Source organism: Erithacus rubecula (genome assembly GCF_903797595.1).
Source record: "Erithacus rubecula genome assembly, chromosome: 1".
Lineage (NCBI taxonomy): Eukaryota > Metazoa > Chordata > Aves > Passeriformes > Muscicapidae > Erithacus > Erithacus rubecula.
The window spans coordinates 97,945,577-97,963,599 of NC_136658.1; the positions used below are offsets into that span (position 1 = coordinate 97,945,577).

At 39.9% G+C, this 18,023-nt stretch overlaps 1 protein-coding gene across 2 annotated transcripts in view; it reads right to left on the reverse strand.

Annotated features, from left to right (window-relative positions):
- Positions 1-16,305, reverse strand: part of RPS6KA3 (ribosomal protein S6 kinase A3) — a 74,165-nt gene extending 57,860 nt beyond the window's left edge. The window contains exons 1-2 of one of the 2 annotated variants that reach the window (XM_079320361.1): positions 16,036-16,305; positions 3,281-3,337 (exon numbers count right to left, since the gene is read on the reverse strand). In XM_079320361.1, the coding sequence (XP_079176487.1) occupies positions 3,281-3,337; positions 16,036-16,107 (129 nt within the window). In that variant the 5' untranslated portion in view covers positions 16,108-16,305. The remainder of the gene's footprint in view (positions 1-3,280; positions 3,338-16,035) is intronic. The other variant, XM_079320362.1, reaches the window with a different exon arrangement.
- Between the last annotated feature and the right edge of the window lie 1,718 nt (positions 16,306-18,023).

Below are 18,023 nucleotides of genomic sequence, written 5' to 3' on the forward strand. Positions count from 1 at the left end.
GACACAGAGGTACAAAAAGCAATGGCAGACAGCACAAGAGTGAGAAAGGAAGCAAATAAAAGGCTTTAAATAGCTTCCCCTTTCAGTAATGTTCACTTAAGTTTTTACATTAGGTTAAGCTTCAGCCAGCTGCTCTTACATTTATTTCCGGCTGGTCCCAGGTCATTTATGAGATACAGATAAAAAAATGTTGGCAACAAGCTATAAAGTCAGATACAATCAGCAAACTTGTTGCAATAAAACCAGAGCACTGAATGAGTCCCGTTTTAAAAGAAGCAAGACTTTGAACCACACAGCATCTTGAACTCCTTAGAAAGGGCTATCTTTATAGCTCCTGCTTTTCCTAAAACAATCAGCAAATTTGAACCACAGCCATGTAACTCAGACTTTCCTGTTAATTAACTTTACTTTTGACCAAAAGAACACGGATATAATGAAACTATTTATCATTTGATACACAGAATACTAGAGAGAGTTCCTATGTAAATGTTAAATTTTAATATTTATTTTAAACTTCCTATCTCATTTGCATTATCAACATTCTATCCAACCACTTAAGACAGCAAAGGATGAAGATTTCAAGCTTTCACCTTCTACCTCCACAGAAGTACAGCAACTTTCTATCCTGAACTTGCATACTTCACACACCTACCAAAGTATTTTGTCATCTTACCTGATTTGCTAGTACACCCTAGGCATTCTACTGTTCTCAGTTACATCAGAGAAATTTCATCAATTGTTAGCAACTATGTAATTGCCTCAAGTCCATTTAAGAGCAAAGTTAAACAGAGCAAGTTCAGTTTCAATGGTAATTTAAAATTGTCTCTATCTTGCACTGAAACAGATTATGCAGCACTGAATTTCATATCCCAGCTCAAGTAATATTTTATCACCTGACAGCATTGATTAGCTTCCAGCTAATACAGCTGCTCAGTCAAATATAATGTCTTGTTTAAAAATCCCTAGATAATTTACAACACAATTACCAACATTTTACTCACCACAGCCTAGAAATGAATACAAAGTATACTCATAAAATACTGGTCTGATACATTACAAAGCTAAAACAATCTTAACCAAGCAGCTAAGCACGACAGAAAGAATACTAGAAAAACGTTTTAACTTTTTGATGGTCATACTATATTAAAATCAATTGATCACCAAAAAAGCAGCAGTTTGGACATTTCCAAAGGAAGCAAAGGGAAACATTTGAAAGCAGCCTGTAATTATCAAATACTGAAAGAAAAGTTCGATAATTTTGAGGGATAAATCTCTGCTGGCTGCCAGACACCCACCCAGCCACTTTATCAATCCCCCCTCCTCAGCAGGACAGAAAAGAAAAGCTCATGCACTGCCTTAAGAACATGGATAGCACACACCAATTACCACTATGGGCCAAAGAGTATCAATTTAGGGAAAATTTATTTTATCTGCTGCCAGGAAGTGAGAAACAAAGATAAAACTAAAACCACCTTCTGAGGCTGATACCACTCTCTACCTCCTCCCTTTCAAGCAGCACAGGTGGAATGGGAATTGCAGTCAGCAATCAGTCTGCTACTTCCTTAGTTTTCCCCTGCTCCAGCACAGATCCTTCCCACAAATCTTAGTTTTTCAAGAATAGACTGCTCCAGTTAAATTCCCCATGAGAAAACCTGCTCCCTGTGGGCTTCTCTCCAGGGGCTGCAGTTCCTGCCACCAGCCTCCACCAGAATGGGCACTTCACAGGTTGCAGTGGGGAGATCTCCACTGTAATCCTCCCACAGGCTGCAGGGGACAGCTTGCATCACCATGGTCTTCTCTGGGGCTGCAGGGGAGTCTCTGCTCTGGACACACAAATCACCTCCTTGTTCCTCCTCCTTCACTCATCTTGGTGTCTTGCAGGGCTGTTTCTTTCACATTTTTTTTACTCCTTACCCTCACAGATGCAACACAGCAATTTTTACCATAAACATGCAATCACAGATACCCATATGGCTGATAGGCCTAGCTTAGGCCAGTGCTGGGCCCATTTTAATGCTGGTTGAATCTGACTCTGTCCTACATGGTGGCGCAAACCACCTGACCCCTTCTCACAGAGATCAACCCTCCCCACCAAAACCTTGCCTTGTAAATCAAACACAACAGTTAAGTTACAGACAGGAAAGCAAGGAAATAATCAAGCAAGGGCATAAATTAAAATAAGTTAACAAAACAAAACTGAACCATTTCCCAAAGATATGTTCTAGTTTACACAAGAATTCAAGTAAGCATTGTAGTCCATATTATACACAATATCAAAACAAATGATCTCCTAGTGTTGCCTTCTAAACCCACAATTACTGTTCTTTTCTTACTGTTAACACTGCACTACTTCAGTCACCTGTCAGCAGTTGCCTCATTTCTTCATCTTGTAGTACATACAGCAGAGCCTTGATGCTAGGAGGAGGAACCAAGAGCAGCTATACAATGCAGGCTTGCAGTCACCCAGTTTTCATGTCAGCTTAAGAGCTACATCTATTATGGGTACATTTGAAGATGGAAAAAGCAACTTACTATTGCACATACTCTCTCTACACAATTTCAGCAGACAGAAACTGCTATGGTGTTGCAATTATATCCATACCATATAGATGGAAACAGCTTTGACCACCTACTTACAACCTGAAGTCTGCACAACGTGCAACAGCAGCATATGAACCCTGAAGTCTAATGAAACATGGAGTTTCAAAAATTTATGTTTTTATTGACAAAGCCATTTATCACCAGACTTAACATTCAGCTATTACTCTCTAACACGAAAGTACAGGTAAACTTCATGTTTGACAAAATTCACAGGCATTGCGACAAGAAAACTGAGCTCAGTGTCTTCACATATGAAATTTTGTAAACTCCAAGTTTGACATGAAGACAAGGAACCTTAAAAATTATCACAGTCAAGAAAGTTCACTGATCCTCTAGCAACAATCTCTATTCTTAAGAGGCCTAGGTTAAGAATTCCTTTGATGAATGCCTTTCAATAACAAGCACAATGGAAACTACACTTTCACAGTTGTTCCTCACCCTTGACCTTTCTTGAAGCAGTATTGAAAGCTGAGGAATGAGTTTTGAGAACAGTAGGATACCAAACTAGACCTGAGTTAGTGAGAAAAAAACCCTCTCTCAAAAATATTAAGATCTGAGAATACACCCCATGTGCAGTAAACTCAAACAACAAAACATTAGTGGCAAACTGCCTATGAATTAAGTGATGTCAGTGTGCTCCAATATTGTACTCTTTTTCTTACAGCCATCTTTTACTTACAGTTTGTTGGTTGATATCATCTTCTCCCATGGGTTCATCCACAATTTGCTGTCCATTCTAAAAAAGACACAAAGTGAAAATAAATACTGAATCCAAGTACAGAAATAAACATATGGGAGATAGGCTTCCATAGCATGTTTACTGTACTCTCTTCTCCATATTCTACAAAAGCAGGTAATTGAAAGCAAACATGGAATGCTCCCTATTGCTGGCATGTAATGCCACTCTTGCTTTGATCCTCATTTGATCCAGATGAAGACACAGTAAGAAATATATAAAAGCACCTGGCATTTGAAGCCCCACTACTACACAGCTAGAATTATTTTATATTACTACAACTTCTGCAAAACAGTTAAACCTGATGAAGATTGAATGGCAAACAGCCACACAAAATGAACAGAGAAATAGGTTCTTTCTAAGAGCATGACCTTACATAGTAAGTCAGCCCTCATTCCACCTCAAGAAAAATTTATAACTACAGTATAGACTTAGAAAAAGCATCGAATGCAATTCTAATTTTACAATTTTACAGCATTTACCACTTTCTGCACTTTCCCAAAAGCCATTCCAACAAGTCATACAGGAAAAGCCTTTTGAATTCGAAATTTAAACAAAGATTTTTTTAAAAATCTTAAATACCTTGTTGGTCAACAAAGGCTTTCTTTTTCTCGACAGTGATACTATACTTGGAGAATTTCTGAGAGATATTTTTCTCTGAGTGACTTTGAATGACTTTGCTTATACAACAAACATGACAAATAGCAAGTTGTAAGGAAAAGTATGTATTTCCTAAGTTATGGTACAGGGCATGACCTCTTAAGGCATTAATTCTTAGTTTGCTCCCAAAGTGAACATCAATTCAGTATCATTTTAAAAACAAATTAAAAACGGTTACCATATTCCATTACCATTGGAGACACACTTTGAGTTCATTTGTACAGTTTCCCTAGAGAACCCAAAGTCTAATTAATCAATTTTTTTCAAATCCTAATTTACTTAAAAGTTACATGCATGTATAGATGTCAGAAAGTTAACAAAAGGTGCCCAGAAATTCAGAGATTTTACCTTCATTCCACCCCTTTCTTCCCACTACTCAGTTTTTCAGCAGAATTCTTCACAACCTTCCTAGCATTCTTCTGTAACAACTTCTGATCAATAGAATCTTCTACCTTGCATATGGCTAGAGGAGAGTCTTTCATATGTGACAGACTAAATCCTAACCACTTATGAATTCTAATTTTCAAATATTGCAAGCACATTGAATGTTCAATCATATGATTACCAGCTCTCTAGCAACTTCTCTCCTGAGCATTTTTTTCCATGAGGATGCAGCTGGAAAAATCTAAATTATAGGAATCATGGATTTTCCAAATATGACACAGGTGGTTTGAGGTTTTTTGTGGAGGTTTTCTTTAGGTTTATTTGTTTCCTGGTTGTTTTGTTTAGATGGCTGGGTTTTCTGATTGTCTTTCTAGTGCAGACATCTGGCACACAGTAGCAGTACTATTTTCTCATGTTTCCTGGCTTCAGGAAGACACTAGAGATTTCTGGCATGGTTCTGGTCTACTCCAAAAGACATCTTTCCATGATGGAGGACTAGCAAGAAATCAGTAGCATGTGCTATAAATCACTACAGCAGTAAATATAATCTTTAAAAGCTGTCTCAGTTAAGGGCAGTCAATACAACATATCTGTACAGCAAAGGGTAATTTGGTAAGATGATTCTCCAAAAAGCCCACAATCCCCACACTGTAATATCTTTTACTTACAGTGTACATGCAGTGAATATTGTATTGTACTATCCTTCCTTAAGATACAAAAAAAAAAAAAAAAAAAAAAAAAAAAAAAAAAAAAAAAAAGAAGCTGATGTTAGCAAATAGAAGACCAGAAAAATATCAACTTAGCTAAGTAACAGAAATGAGTATTTTTAGTAAAGGTTGTTTATAGGGAAACATATTGAGTATACATATATCATTACTATCAACACCACAAGTCACATACTTCCCTTTTCTCAAATTTATGACATAAATTCATGTATGTATTTTAGCTGCACACCTCTACATTCTGTTCATGTTATAAGACAGCTTCCTTTGGCAGGGGAGGGAAAAAAATTTTAAAAATCAGTAGAACAAATAAAATAATTGACTTTAGCTGGAAGGGAGGAGTCTATAATGTCCTAACAACAACAATGGCTAAACTGTGGGGCCTAAAAAAGGGAAATTTGTATATCAAAACCATGTGCTCTACACTGACTCCACTCCACATGCAGATTTTCAGAAATGGTGATTCCTGCTAGAATAGTCATTCTACTAAATAATAATGTACATTAACTGCAGGTTAAATAAGAGTTTATCATATAATAACTAAGTTTTCGCATTTACTATTTTAAGACAACTGAAACCAGTTGGAAGCGAAAACCACTCACAGAAACTCCCTTCAAAGACAAAAAGGCAAGACCAACCTCTGTTTTTAAAAAGACTCTAATCTTGAACCTCACTGACTTTCTCAATAATCAACCAGAAAAACCACAGCAAACTTCTGCAAAACAAATAAACTGTTTTGCACAATCTGGTTTTCCTGTTTAATCCTGCAGTCCTTACAGTTACTTTTCAGCTGAACTCAAGCAACGCATTAAAAACACACTGACTGGAACTCAGAACAAACTCAAGAAATCAGCATGAGCACCATGCAGTCATGTCTGAGCCAGAGCACTGGATTAGCAAGATCTTCTTAAACAGGTCTACCCAAGCAATGATTATGCTACAGGAATCACTGGATGGTAGAACCAGTTTTTCTCAGAACGGTCTGAGCCATGTAAGGTAAAGAAGAATATGTATATATGATTTATGGTTTGCTGGTATATACCACTAAATGGAAAGCAGCTGTGTATTCAGAACAGCTACAAAGCACACGGCCTTTCTTAGGAGTTAAAATGTACAGCCCAAAGGTTCCTGTTGGAAATGGCACTACTGAAACCAGCGTGGAGTGAGGAGGTCAGCAGTGTGCTTAAGGGGTGAGCAAATGAAACATTTTGTTTTGCTGGGTGTAGACTCCCTCTAGTACTTAACTAGCACCAAGGGCATGCCTCGATGACATAACAGACTGGGAGTACATATAACAGTCTGATGAATATAGACTAAGAGAAGGATGAATATATATATCTTTCACATTCTCAGATTAGTCTCATTCAAAAGACAAGAGACTCCAGACCTTGACTATTCTTCAGGTGCTTGCCTCCCATATCAGGACAACTAAGTAAGAAGAACTGATCCAAGATCTGGCTATTCCCAGTACTCTGGTTCCAAAAGTACAACATATTTCAGATAGTGACACAAAAGAAGTATAAGAAAAATAACAGAAAAGGTCCACAGAAAATTTCTATTTACACCTGAACACATCAAAAATCAGCTTCTGCCAGGGAAAGGTGGGTGCACATCCCTTATAAAAGTCAACCTACAAAATGATCTTCCAATCCCCTCTGATTCAACTTCCTATTCTGTTTTCCAGTGCAAAATGCCATGTTAATTAAGGTACAAAATTTGGTTACCCAAAGCTTTTAAGCCTCTTGCCCTATCTACTAAATTAGTAGAAATCAATACCCAAACACAGCTGGGTTCCAGCAGTGTTCCTGAAGGTACATGGACAGGAACACAAAGAGATCCTACAGGTTCTCTACTAGGTATAAAGCAGACAGACACCAGGGAATCTTTATCAGGCAGCTGGTACATGAATGTTCCCCATATGATCTGACAGAACACAAAAGTCAATCAATCATCAATATTTCTAGCAACCAAAAATTACAGGTTTCAACCCACTGAACTCTCAGAATATAAGAACTCCTAGGAATTTCCTGTCAGAAGGACAGTTTAAAGAAAGCTTTTTTAAAATTAAACCTATTTCAAATCTGGACCAGTAATGCACACCCATAAAAAAACCACACTGAAGGGATGACAAGGTCACAAGTAGCGTCATATGTTAGATATACTGGCATCAAGAAAACACGGTCATACCAAACCCTTTGCAAAAAAGAAGTACACCAAGAAATGTAGCCCACATCCCCCCACAATGTATTAACCACTTCCTTTGAAGTACTGAATATCCTGCACTTTACATACTACAGTTATATATTGATCTGCAAGTCATAATGCCACTTTTTTTTCTAAATTATGGTTCCAACATTTACTGCAAGAAATCCAATTTGTCTCTCAGTCTGGCAAAACTCACCTGCACAATAAACCTAATGCTTCTCATATATACCTTTCTGATTAGCACTGGACCCAGATGGGCAATTTTGTATGTACAAAATAGCACCTAGCACCCCATAGGCACAATTAGGACTTAGCAATCTGGGGCAGGATATCTTGTTTTAATAATAATGTCATGTAACTGTAATTCCAATTACATGTTTTTTACATGTATCCAAACAATATCAATTAAAATATTAAGTGGGCAAATCATTATGTTTTCTATTGTACTAATTTTTCCTATTTTCTCCTTAGTTTCATCATGATAGATAGCACACACTTGAAGTTTTAGATTTAGTTTAGCATCTCCACTCCTACATTCTGTTTGCAAATCAAAGTTCCACTGTTTTGGACCTACCTTGCTAAAGACTTAGTTCTTTTCTACAGGCTAAAAGGATTTTTCTTCTGAAGGGCATTATATTTATCCCCAGACCTTCTTTCATATTACATACCTTCTTCCACCCTCAGAATATCTCTCCTTTGCATTTAGACTACTGCTAGATGATTTCAAGATGTTTAAGTATTCTTTCTGGTAAATATTTTAACTTTTTTCCTCAACTAGGTCTGTCAGCTATTTAAAAACTCCTTATGAAACTGACAGTAATTGAATCTTTTGCAATAATTCTTCTGCCATTAAACTCAACATTTCCTAATTATTAATACTGGAATACAGCATTAAATAAATTAGTAAGCAGTTCTTATACTATAAACATAGCTCAGTAGACTTGGCAACTATTAGTTTTTCCACATAATTGGTGCCTTGTAGCAGAACCATAAAACTCAGTAAAGACAAAAAATATTATATTCTTAGACTCAGCAATTAATTAAGACTTAAGAAGAGTTAAATCAAGAATTAAACTATGAGTACAGAATGATGCTTTGAGGACACAAGTGAGCAAAAAGAGATAAGACATCTGAATCAGACCCTTTACAAGTTGTTATGTGGAAGTTTTAACATGCCAATGAGCAACATAGGTGATGAAGCTTCTTCTAGTTGTCAACTACCAAAACTTCCAGACTTACTCAACAACTGCAGTTATTGGATTTAAACACAAGAACTTCCAGTATTATTTATTCTTTAGCCATTAAAACACTGGGTATATATAGATCCGAGCTCTTCCCCTCTGCTATTTCCAAGGGACTCTCAACTGGCAAAGCCCAGGAACTCCTTGGATAGAGTGAAGCTGTGACAATGCTTCTGGCTTGTTTCAAAGCAGCACAGAATGTAGCATTCCTACTGAAACACTTGCAACAAATCTGCCACAAGGCTGTGTGGAATCACATTCGGTAAAAAAAAAAAAAAAAAAATCAAACTGCGCACACTCAAACTTGCTATTCTAAGCAGCAATGAGCTACTCTGAGAAAAAATTTGTAGGTCTGCAAAAAAATAGTTGAAAATAGACTAAGAGGACCTTAAGAGGTCATCTGACCTATCTTCATGCACCAAAGCATGATCAGCTATTCCTACAAGGCTGCTCACAAGACATTTATGTCTAAGCTCTTCTTAAATCTTCAGGAGTTTTCACAATCTATTCCAGTGCTTAAATAAAATATAAGGCTTTAATAGGATCTGAATTAATGACTTGTGGCCTAACTTCTGAGCTGTGAAGCCACACAGATCCAAAGCACTTACCTAAATCCTGACCCGATTAAAATTTACAAGATGTAAATAGCAGAAGTGAGCCATCATCTTGGACTTCTCTGGCTGCTCTCTCATAGCACTTATCCAAAATATTTTGCATACACTGTTAGAAATAGTACATGTTAGTATTAAAACCTCCTTATTAAAAAGAAATCCCACAAGTAATTTTTATATAAAACTTTATTAACTCAAGTTCCATGAATTTCACATAATTTATTCTCAATTTTATTGACTAAGGTAACTGACTTCTTCCTTTGCTGTGTATTAAAAGAAACAACAGGATGTTGAAACTTGCCTCTCTGTAGCCAACCTGAGATAAAAACCATTAACTTGCAAATCATTTAGGTACAAAGCCAAACTTCTTTAAGTTAGGATACTTGGGCAACTTTAACTCTGTGATTTCATAAACCCTATCTACTTTGCCACCTTCTTCCTATCTAGTATGACTCAAGAGTACAGTTTAACAATACAGAAAAGCAGTGCCCTTTCCTGCCCTGCAAGGCTTTCCTTGGCTGGCATTTGTCCAGCACTATGCCAAGTCACATTAGAAAAGAATAGTAAAAAGGTTTGCAGCTCTCAGCAAGTTTAATTCTCTGAATTAATTCATATTGAAATCAAGCAAGTGCCACAACATTACTCAAGTTGCTGTACATATACTGTTATAAAAATCTTTGTCTTTGACAAGCAGTCTATGTAGCTAAAATGAGCTCCAAATCATGTGTGGTCAATGTGTTCACAAAAAAACCCCAACCAATCAACAACACAAGAAAATAAGAAAAAGACAGGGAAGAGAAAGTCTTATCTAGTTTCCTACCTGTACAAGTGGATGGGTAGTAAATGATTACACTTAACACATCAATTCAGCAGCCTTAATAAAACAAAGCAAAAAAATCCACAGTACCTAATCTCTGTTCATCTGCTCCAAAGAGGAGGAAGAAATACACACATTAGAAATCACCTACCTCAATATACCCAACCACTGCTGCACACCTGAAAACAGAAGAATTCCTTCTGCTTGCATACAATCTCAAGGGTGACTCTGACACCTGAGAGTGTACAAATCTTATTATCAAGACTGTACCTGCATGAGAAGGCAAGTGCACCTCACCTTCCCTGCCTCCTGCAGTCCCAGGCCCATGGAAATGCCCTGTGCCTTCCTGGGCTCCTGCCAAAGGGCTGGAGGCACGCAGGCAGGACGTGCCAGGCACTTCCCCTAGGAACAGGGCAGCCAGCAGGCACAGCAGGGCTGTGCACTGCAGGTCCCTGGGCTGCACAAGCAAGTTTTCAGTTGTGAGCTGCTTTCTCAGACTGCATGATAAATTCAAACAGTGAAATTTAATATTGCAGTGAAATAAAGCATTACTCTTTACACTTGTTTTATAATTTGTTATTTTGCTACACTCTGCTAAGAGGAGAGAATAATCAGTGCAACAACTTCACTATTTTCTAAAATTCAGGATTTCTAAAGTGACTTTATAACAAAAGTCAGTTACAGGAACACAGGAGGAGAAAGAATCCCCATGAAGCGAAAAGCAGGGTTTCACAAGTAAGTCTAAGTTCTAACAGTAACTGATTTTGGAAAACATGTTATGCAAGAAATAATTCAAATAATATTTACATCCTAAACCCACAACCTTTTGAATTTGCAGGACATTTATTGTTGGATATTTAAAATCACGAAATACTCTTTCTTCACAACATCTGCATATAGCTAAGTTTCAATAAATTAATGCTTGGATTTCTTTTAACATTTACTTTAATTTAAACTTAGAAACTGTCAGGAAACAGACCTAGACAATAATAACAAATTTTTAAGATAGATACTCACTTATACACAATTGAATGGCTTCACTGAATAAATAAGTTAATAATAAAAAAATATGGTAGCACATTTCCTCCAAAAATAGTTAAGTGGAGCATTAAGCACACTACAGAGGTTTCTTGCATCAAAGGCAACATATGGTAACTCTTACTGATAGGAACTAACTAGCAGCAACTTTGTGGTCAATGCACTGGAGTAGGTCCCAAGAAATTTGAGTTTAAGTAGTTCTAGAACACATTCCATGAATGATGCTAGATGGGGTCACTAAGCTGTTGAGACTCAGTTTCCCATCTGTTACATAGGATTTTTCCCCCTTTATTTCTAATGTGTGAGGCATTTAATCTTATACCAGGGAATAAGGAGAGAATAAGTAGCATGGTATCATGTATGCAAGCATATAGCACATCAACTGTGGTACTCAACCACTTCACCCAAACTTAAAAGGTCCCTCAAGGGATTCTAACATTTTCCAGTTCTACTGATTAAATTGTTATCCTCTTGAAAGTCACCAAGACTGAGAAAAAGAAATCAATTATATGAATCTACTCTGGCCTGAAAAACTGCTTAAAAGTTTCACCATTAGAATATGGCTATATGAATTATATGTTTAAAAAAGAACCAAAAAAAAGACAAAAACAAAAAGCCTCAAATCCAAAACAAAACACCTCCTCCAAGTGCCACAGAAAAAAAACACAATTCCAAACCAATATCTTGAATAAGTTCTTAAAGCTGGTAGATCTGCCAACTGCCAAGATCAGTCAACACACAAAGCCAATATTTTTGATGTGCAGAAATAATTAAACGCCCACCTCAGTCTATGTATCATTATGACTTTAAATCAAGTATTTCAAATGACAAACAGCTACAGTCACTGTGACAGACCACAACCAATTCAAAGATAACAGACACGCCTTTAAATGCGTCAACCTGCTTACATCTACTTTGTGTTACATGTCCCAGCTGGGGCAAGAAATATTGCCTATACTACAACAAACAAAACAGTAACAAAATAAGAACTGCTGATGACATAACAAAACCAACAAAACCATTCAAGAAAGTTGAACTCAACACTTTTACAAGGAAACCAAGAGCTGTAGAGAGCACACAGTAGTGCATGAAGGTACTGAATTCAACAAATTAAAGCTCCTGCCTTCTCCTGCCCCACTCAGCTGACCACAGGACATAATTACTGTGTCATGGACTAGAACTGTGTTAACTGCAAAACAAAGCAGGTAAAATGGACCAATCAGGATATAAAAAATCTGAACAAGCCTCCCCCCAACATTTTTCATGCAGATGATGTGTTTCTCAAGACAGTATTTACATGTATATAAAATCTGTTATCTACCACAGCAGTTTGTGCAATATAGTGTATACTGCTTGGTTAAACGAGAATTAAATTTCCAATTCCCATTTTTAACTCAGTACAAGAAAACATCACCCCACAAGTCAGTGAAAAATTCAGACTTCAGAATGCACTTCAGAGTGCTGACAGCAGTTATGTGTGAGAAGTGACAGCTGAGTGCTGCACATAAATTTGTCTATCATGGAGAGACAATGGATAGTCTTCAAAATCCCCACAGACTATTCCATTTAGGTGATTCCATTTTGGCTTTAACTATTTACCTTTATTGGCTACACCAGAAATGACTGCAAATATAGCCTTGTTCCTCTAGAAGACAAGTACAACACTGATTACAAAGTAGAGAATGTGAAGAGACTATCACAACCACAGGCTCAAGGCTACAGGTGGCAAGACATCCAACAAATTTCAGCTGCCAGACCAGAAATATATATGGACATAATGCCACACTGACAATCAGAATTAAATTACAAAGCAAAATTTACATTATACTAGTTTCTTTAAAGTATCAGCGTGACTGTTAAATGCTGGCACCCCTTGTCTTATGCAAAGTTCAAACAATCTTGGATACAGAATATAAACCAAATAAACTTGTGAAGGAAGATTCATACCACCTATTTTAAACCCCTGAACAAGTGACCATAAACCCTGTCAAGAGCAGTGGGAAAGAAAAAGAACTTTCTCCCCAGTCAATTTGGAGCACCTAAATTAAAACTATGGCTGTCATAAATGCTTCCCAGAAAGTCCAGCAAATGGCATCTCCTTATGATGGCCAGTTCTTTCAATATACTGATGTCCAAAATTTGGCTGTCATAACTGTATTCATTGTCCTCCAGTTGATACTAATATGGGAGTACAGATCAAAGGATCAAGTTAGTTATTCAAGCATTCAAATGCAAAATGAAATCATCAATACTTAATTTGCTCGAAAGCAGATGACTTGCAATAATAGGCCTATTCTCACCCTGAAAAACAAACCTATGCTTATTATGAATCCTGAGTAGACACTGAGTCAATAAGAGACAGCATCATTCCACAAGCTTTAAAGGCTCTGTGATTTACAACAGGAAACTGAAACTACACATATTATACAGACAAATTTTTTTAAAATAGTGTAAAACTTCACACATTGAAAAAGCTGTCAGAGATGCAATGTGGATCACTGACCTATTTGCACCTGTAGAAACAGAATTCCTGAAAATTATTTTTGAAAACCATAAAGCCACATTTTATCTAAAAAATAATGTCTGCTTTATTTTTTAAGAAAGATTATATTCTACTGTTCTGTACACCTAAGTTACAGCAGCTGTTTGTGGTTAACTACAAACTAAACTTACAAATGAAAGCTATTTAAAGGTATTCTATCCTCCTCCTAAATTTGCTCACCCATCACAGAATATCACCTCCTTGGTGGAACCAATGTGACTGCAGGACTGCACTGGGAAACAAATGAAAAATCAAGTCAGTTAAAAACTCCACAAGCCATTAAGACAAGGGAAGTGTTTGAGTTGAGTTTTAGAGCTCAAAAATTTGTAATTTCATATGCAGATAATACAGTGTTACAAGAACTGTGTCAGCAAATCTGAGAGGTTAGCAGAAATACTTCACTCACAGCTACAGCTAAAGACATTATTAGTATCAAACTATGACTGAAATCACAATAAGTTTCAGGCAAATGGAAGAATATTTTTGCCCAAGGACACTCTTGCAGAATAGGGTCTGTAATTAGGATATTGCTATGCTACAGATAAACACAACTCATGCAAATCAAAAATCTAAGTTATGTATTTAGGTCACTTGTCTATGTATTTGAATTAAACTTATCTATTTTTACTATAAATCTTTTCTTGCATAGTCATTTCATGTAAGCAACCTAAGTAACTTTTTTCTTTTGAGTGTCATCTGAGAAGCTTTTGCAGGTGCAGCCTGGTCTTTTCAAGCACTGTTTATCCTAGACTAGGGCCTTGGAGTGCAAACCTGTCAGTTCATGCTGTTTCACATTTTATTAGTCCTAGACATTTTTTGGTGATAAACTACTGTAGACTCATGTCATTTTAAAACTTAAATTATTTTGAAGAAAGTGATAAAATACACTTGTTTCAAGGAGTTTATGATAGCAATTTAAAAACAAATGGTGTCTGAAATATACTAGAGCAAGTAACAAAGTATAATCACACATGTACACACATTGCAAATAACATAATCTACCTTTCTACCTATCTAGCATGCGTACCATGAAGTTTGACCACAAGCAGTGAGCATCAAAGACTAAAGCAACAGTTCTTTTTTTCTAAATGATTAATCTAAGTGTTTTTCTCTACCACTTTCTGCCCCACCCTCAAGCATCACACTACTATTGTAGTTACTCCCAAACTAAAATCATCTAAGATCACTACTCCAGAAGTCAATGAATAACTAGCACGAATTTAAAAGTAACTACAGTACCTGGGAAGACTTTAAAAGATGTATGTGCCTGTAAAATCAGAACTGTAGGTTCTTCTGACTCCCTGAAATACAGTGATTTTCAGCAGAATGATGACAAGACAGATCAAAAGGACAAATCCTGAAACTGCAGAAACTCTGCATTGGTCTCTCTTTGCTCCTCTCACTAAGGAGAGAGTTCTAACCTTGCGACTAATAGTTGTGAGCTGGCCTGGGTCCACAGCGTTCCACATCAGCATCACTGGAGCAGCCTGGCTGCGCATCAGCTGGAGCCGATTCAGGTCGAAGCCGCACTGTCAGAAGCAGCTTCTTCTTTTCAGATGGAATCTGGTCACAAAGTAGCACTCGAACTGAGGGACTAGGGACTCACGGAGCAAGCACAACTGACTGTGTAGGTTCAGTGTTTACACAGATCCAAACCAACAGTAGTAGGAATAAAATTAAAATAGCTGAAAGCTTCTATGGCCTCGGTTGCAAGTGACTCTAATTTCCAGGCGCTCTCATTATTCCAGCCTAGGAAAGCTGACACGCGTCCTGCCTAACACGGTCAGGCACAACACGCACTCCCCGCTACCACAGCGGGAAACCCACTCAGCGCGGCACCCCGGGGATGTTCCGGCAACGCCGCCGAGCACAAAGCTTCACCCATGCTTCACCACCCTGCGCGTCCCTGCGGTTTCCCAAATGCTTGCGAAACTGCCGGCAACCCTATCCTGCCGAGGGAAGGGGGCAGCGGCACCGGGCGGGGACCCACACGGGCAGCGACAGCAAGGCGAGGGCACCGGGCACGGCGAGGGCAGGCCTGGCGCTCCTGCCCACCCCGAGCCGCGCCGGCGGAGGCAGCGGGGCCGCCCTGGGAAGGAAACTCGGCGTGACAGTAACCAGACACCGCGCTGGAACAAAAGCGCCCGAGCCGGCGGCCACCGCGGAGGCAGGTTACTCCCTCCCGGGAACGGGGCGGAAGGGGAGGGAGCGCGCCGGGAGCAGTCCGGTCCCGGGAATCACGCCCCGAGCCCGGCGCGGGCGGGGGAGTCCCGGCCGGTGCCGGCCGTGAGTCAGTGCCCCGGAGAGGGAGCGGCGTGCAGGGGCCGGCGCCCGCCGAGTCCCCCCGCCGGGCCGCTGCCCTCTCCAAATCCTCGCGGGGGGAAACTGCCATTCCCTGAGCGACGGCGGCACCGGGACTCCCGGCCCCGTCCTCTCCTCACAACTTTCCCCGCAGCACCCCCCTCGCCCGACCCGTACCTCGGTGCTGCTCTCGGCCGTGCTCTCCACAGCCATCTTCTGCCAAGGGTCTGCTAACTGCGCCAGGGGCATCTTCCCCGTCCGGCTCCCGCAGCCTCCGCGCTCCGCGTTCCCGCTACCCGGCGGGGGCGGCCAGGCATGCAGCGAGCGCTGCGGAGGGCACGGGACAGCCCGGCTGGCTCCGGCGGCAGCTCCTGCGGCGACTGCTGCCTGCCGCCGCCGCCGCGGTGCGCTCGTCCCTCCCCCGCGCCCTCCCCGCTGCCGGGCGGGGCCGCGCTGCCGCCCTCCCCCGGCCCGGCCCGGCTTCCGCTCACGACATGGCGGCGGCCCGGGCCGGCCCGCGCCTGCGCCCCGCGGCCCCGAGCGGCGCCGTTCCCTGCGCCCCGTGCCCGTGAGGGGCTGCGCCCTCAGCGAGAGGGGTGCGGGGAGTGGGAGACATGGGGAGTTTGTCTCACGAACAAGCGCGGAGGGAGATGTCGAGAGGCGGGTGTTGTGCAGAATATCGTTAGGCAAAGAGGGAAAGGAATTAAGGTGTAGGAATTTGTTTTTGTAGCAACACCTTTTAAGTAGTAGTTGGACTGCGTGTGAGTAGGAGTTGCCTCGAAGCAAGAAAGTCATACTTCCACAGGCCGAGAGACGTGAAGATAAAGCTGTCAAAAAAAAAAAACCCCACAGGTTCCGAAAACGGCCCTTATTTTACTTATTCTCAGCTGTTAGCTAGTATGCAAACATATAAACCGAGCCCCACAGCCTATGGGGTGTTAAATGTTTCTCCTAAAATGCTAAGCACTGTCACAAACACCTATCGTTTTGCAACATTAGATGGCTTGGCTGAAGGTGAAGAATCCTTGAAACATGAGAGCAGCAACTGAAGGTGGGTGAGCGCTGGTGTCAGGCTTCTTGCTGTTGAAGCCAGACTTTCCAGAGCTCTTTGAGAAGGCTGCTCAGTTTTCAACAGCCCCCACTGCCCCGAGCAATTCTAGATTTTGACAGATCACATGATTTGTTCCATCCTTTAGAAAAGTTAACATTCTTTAAATGCTTGGAAGGTTTTTTGGAGTGGGAGGAATGGCAAGAGTGCTAGTAATTAGTGTGTGTGTGTGTGTGTGTGTGTGTGTGTGTGTGTGTGTGCATGCACACACTGCTGTGATGAACACAGGCTGCTTTTGTTTCTGCTTGGTAGCATTTTTGATCCCACTTCATATTCATGTAAGCATAAATGCCTATCTACAAAGAGGAACAAAGGAGAGGATAAGCCGTTGCTCATAATGAATCAGTCTTCAGCTGGTCCTATAGAGGCTTCTGTATCTGGAGTAAAAGGTCAGAGCCGAATGATCACCTGAAGCCAGGAGAAGCAGATGTGCCCTCCCCTTGTTCACTGCAGTTCAGTCTGGCCCTTGCATCAGCCTCTCTTTTGAAGGGCTGCAATTGCTTGTCATGTGGTGAGTTATACCAGGGAACAGATCCACATCAAAACTTACTCTACCCTTTTTAACCTCCTCTTGTCCTCAAAAAGCCCCACCAACCAACCCACCCTGTTAAAAGCTGAAGGAGAATTGGGACTGCTTCCTTCCAATGTGGCCAAACTCTGGCTGGTTAATAGTATGAAATTTAGAAGAGGGCAATAGAAAACAGATAATTCAGTAGTGTTTGGCAGCCTTTATACTTAATATAATAATGTTTGCCTTATGATATTAATCATAATACTAGGAATAATTTTTCGTAGTCTGATCAGCACCAGATCACTTCAGTCTCTGCTGAAATGTTGAACATAGAACTATTTTTAAGTCTCTAAGCTTGCATTTCAAACAGTTCAACAAGTCCCTCTTTATAAAATACTTCCTTCCTGCAACTAAAAAACTCCATGATCTCTTTTAATTTCATAGTTGTCTAGTCCTTTCTTGCCATAGGTACATATTCTATATTGCATGTTTGAATTTTAAACTCCTTTTAGAAGGAGAGAGGGGTCATAGTTTGGTTATATGTTT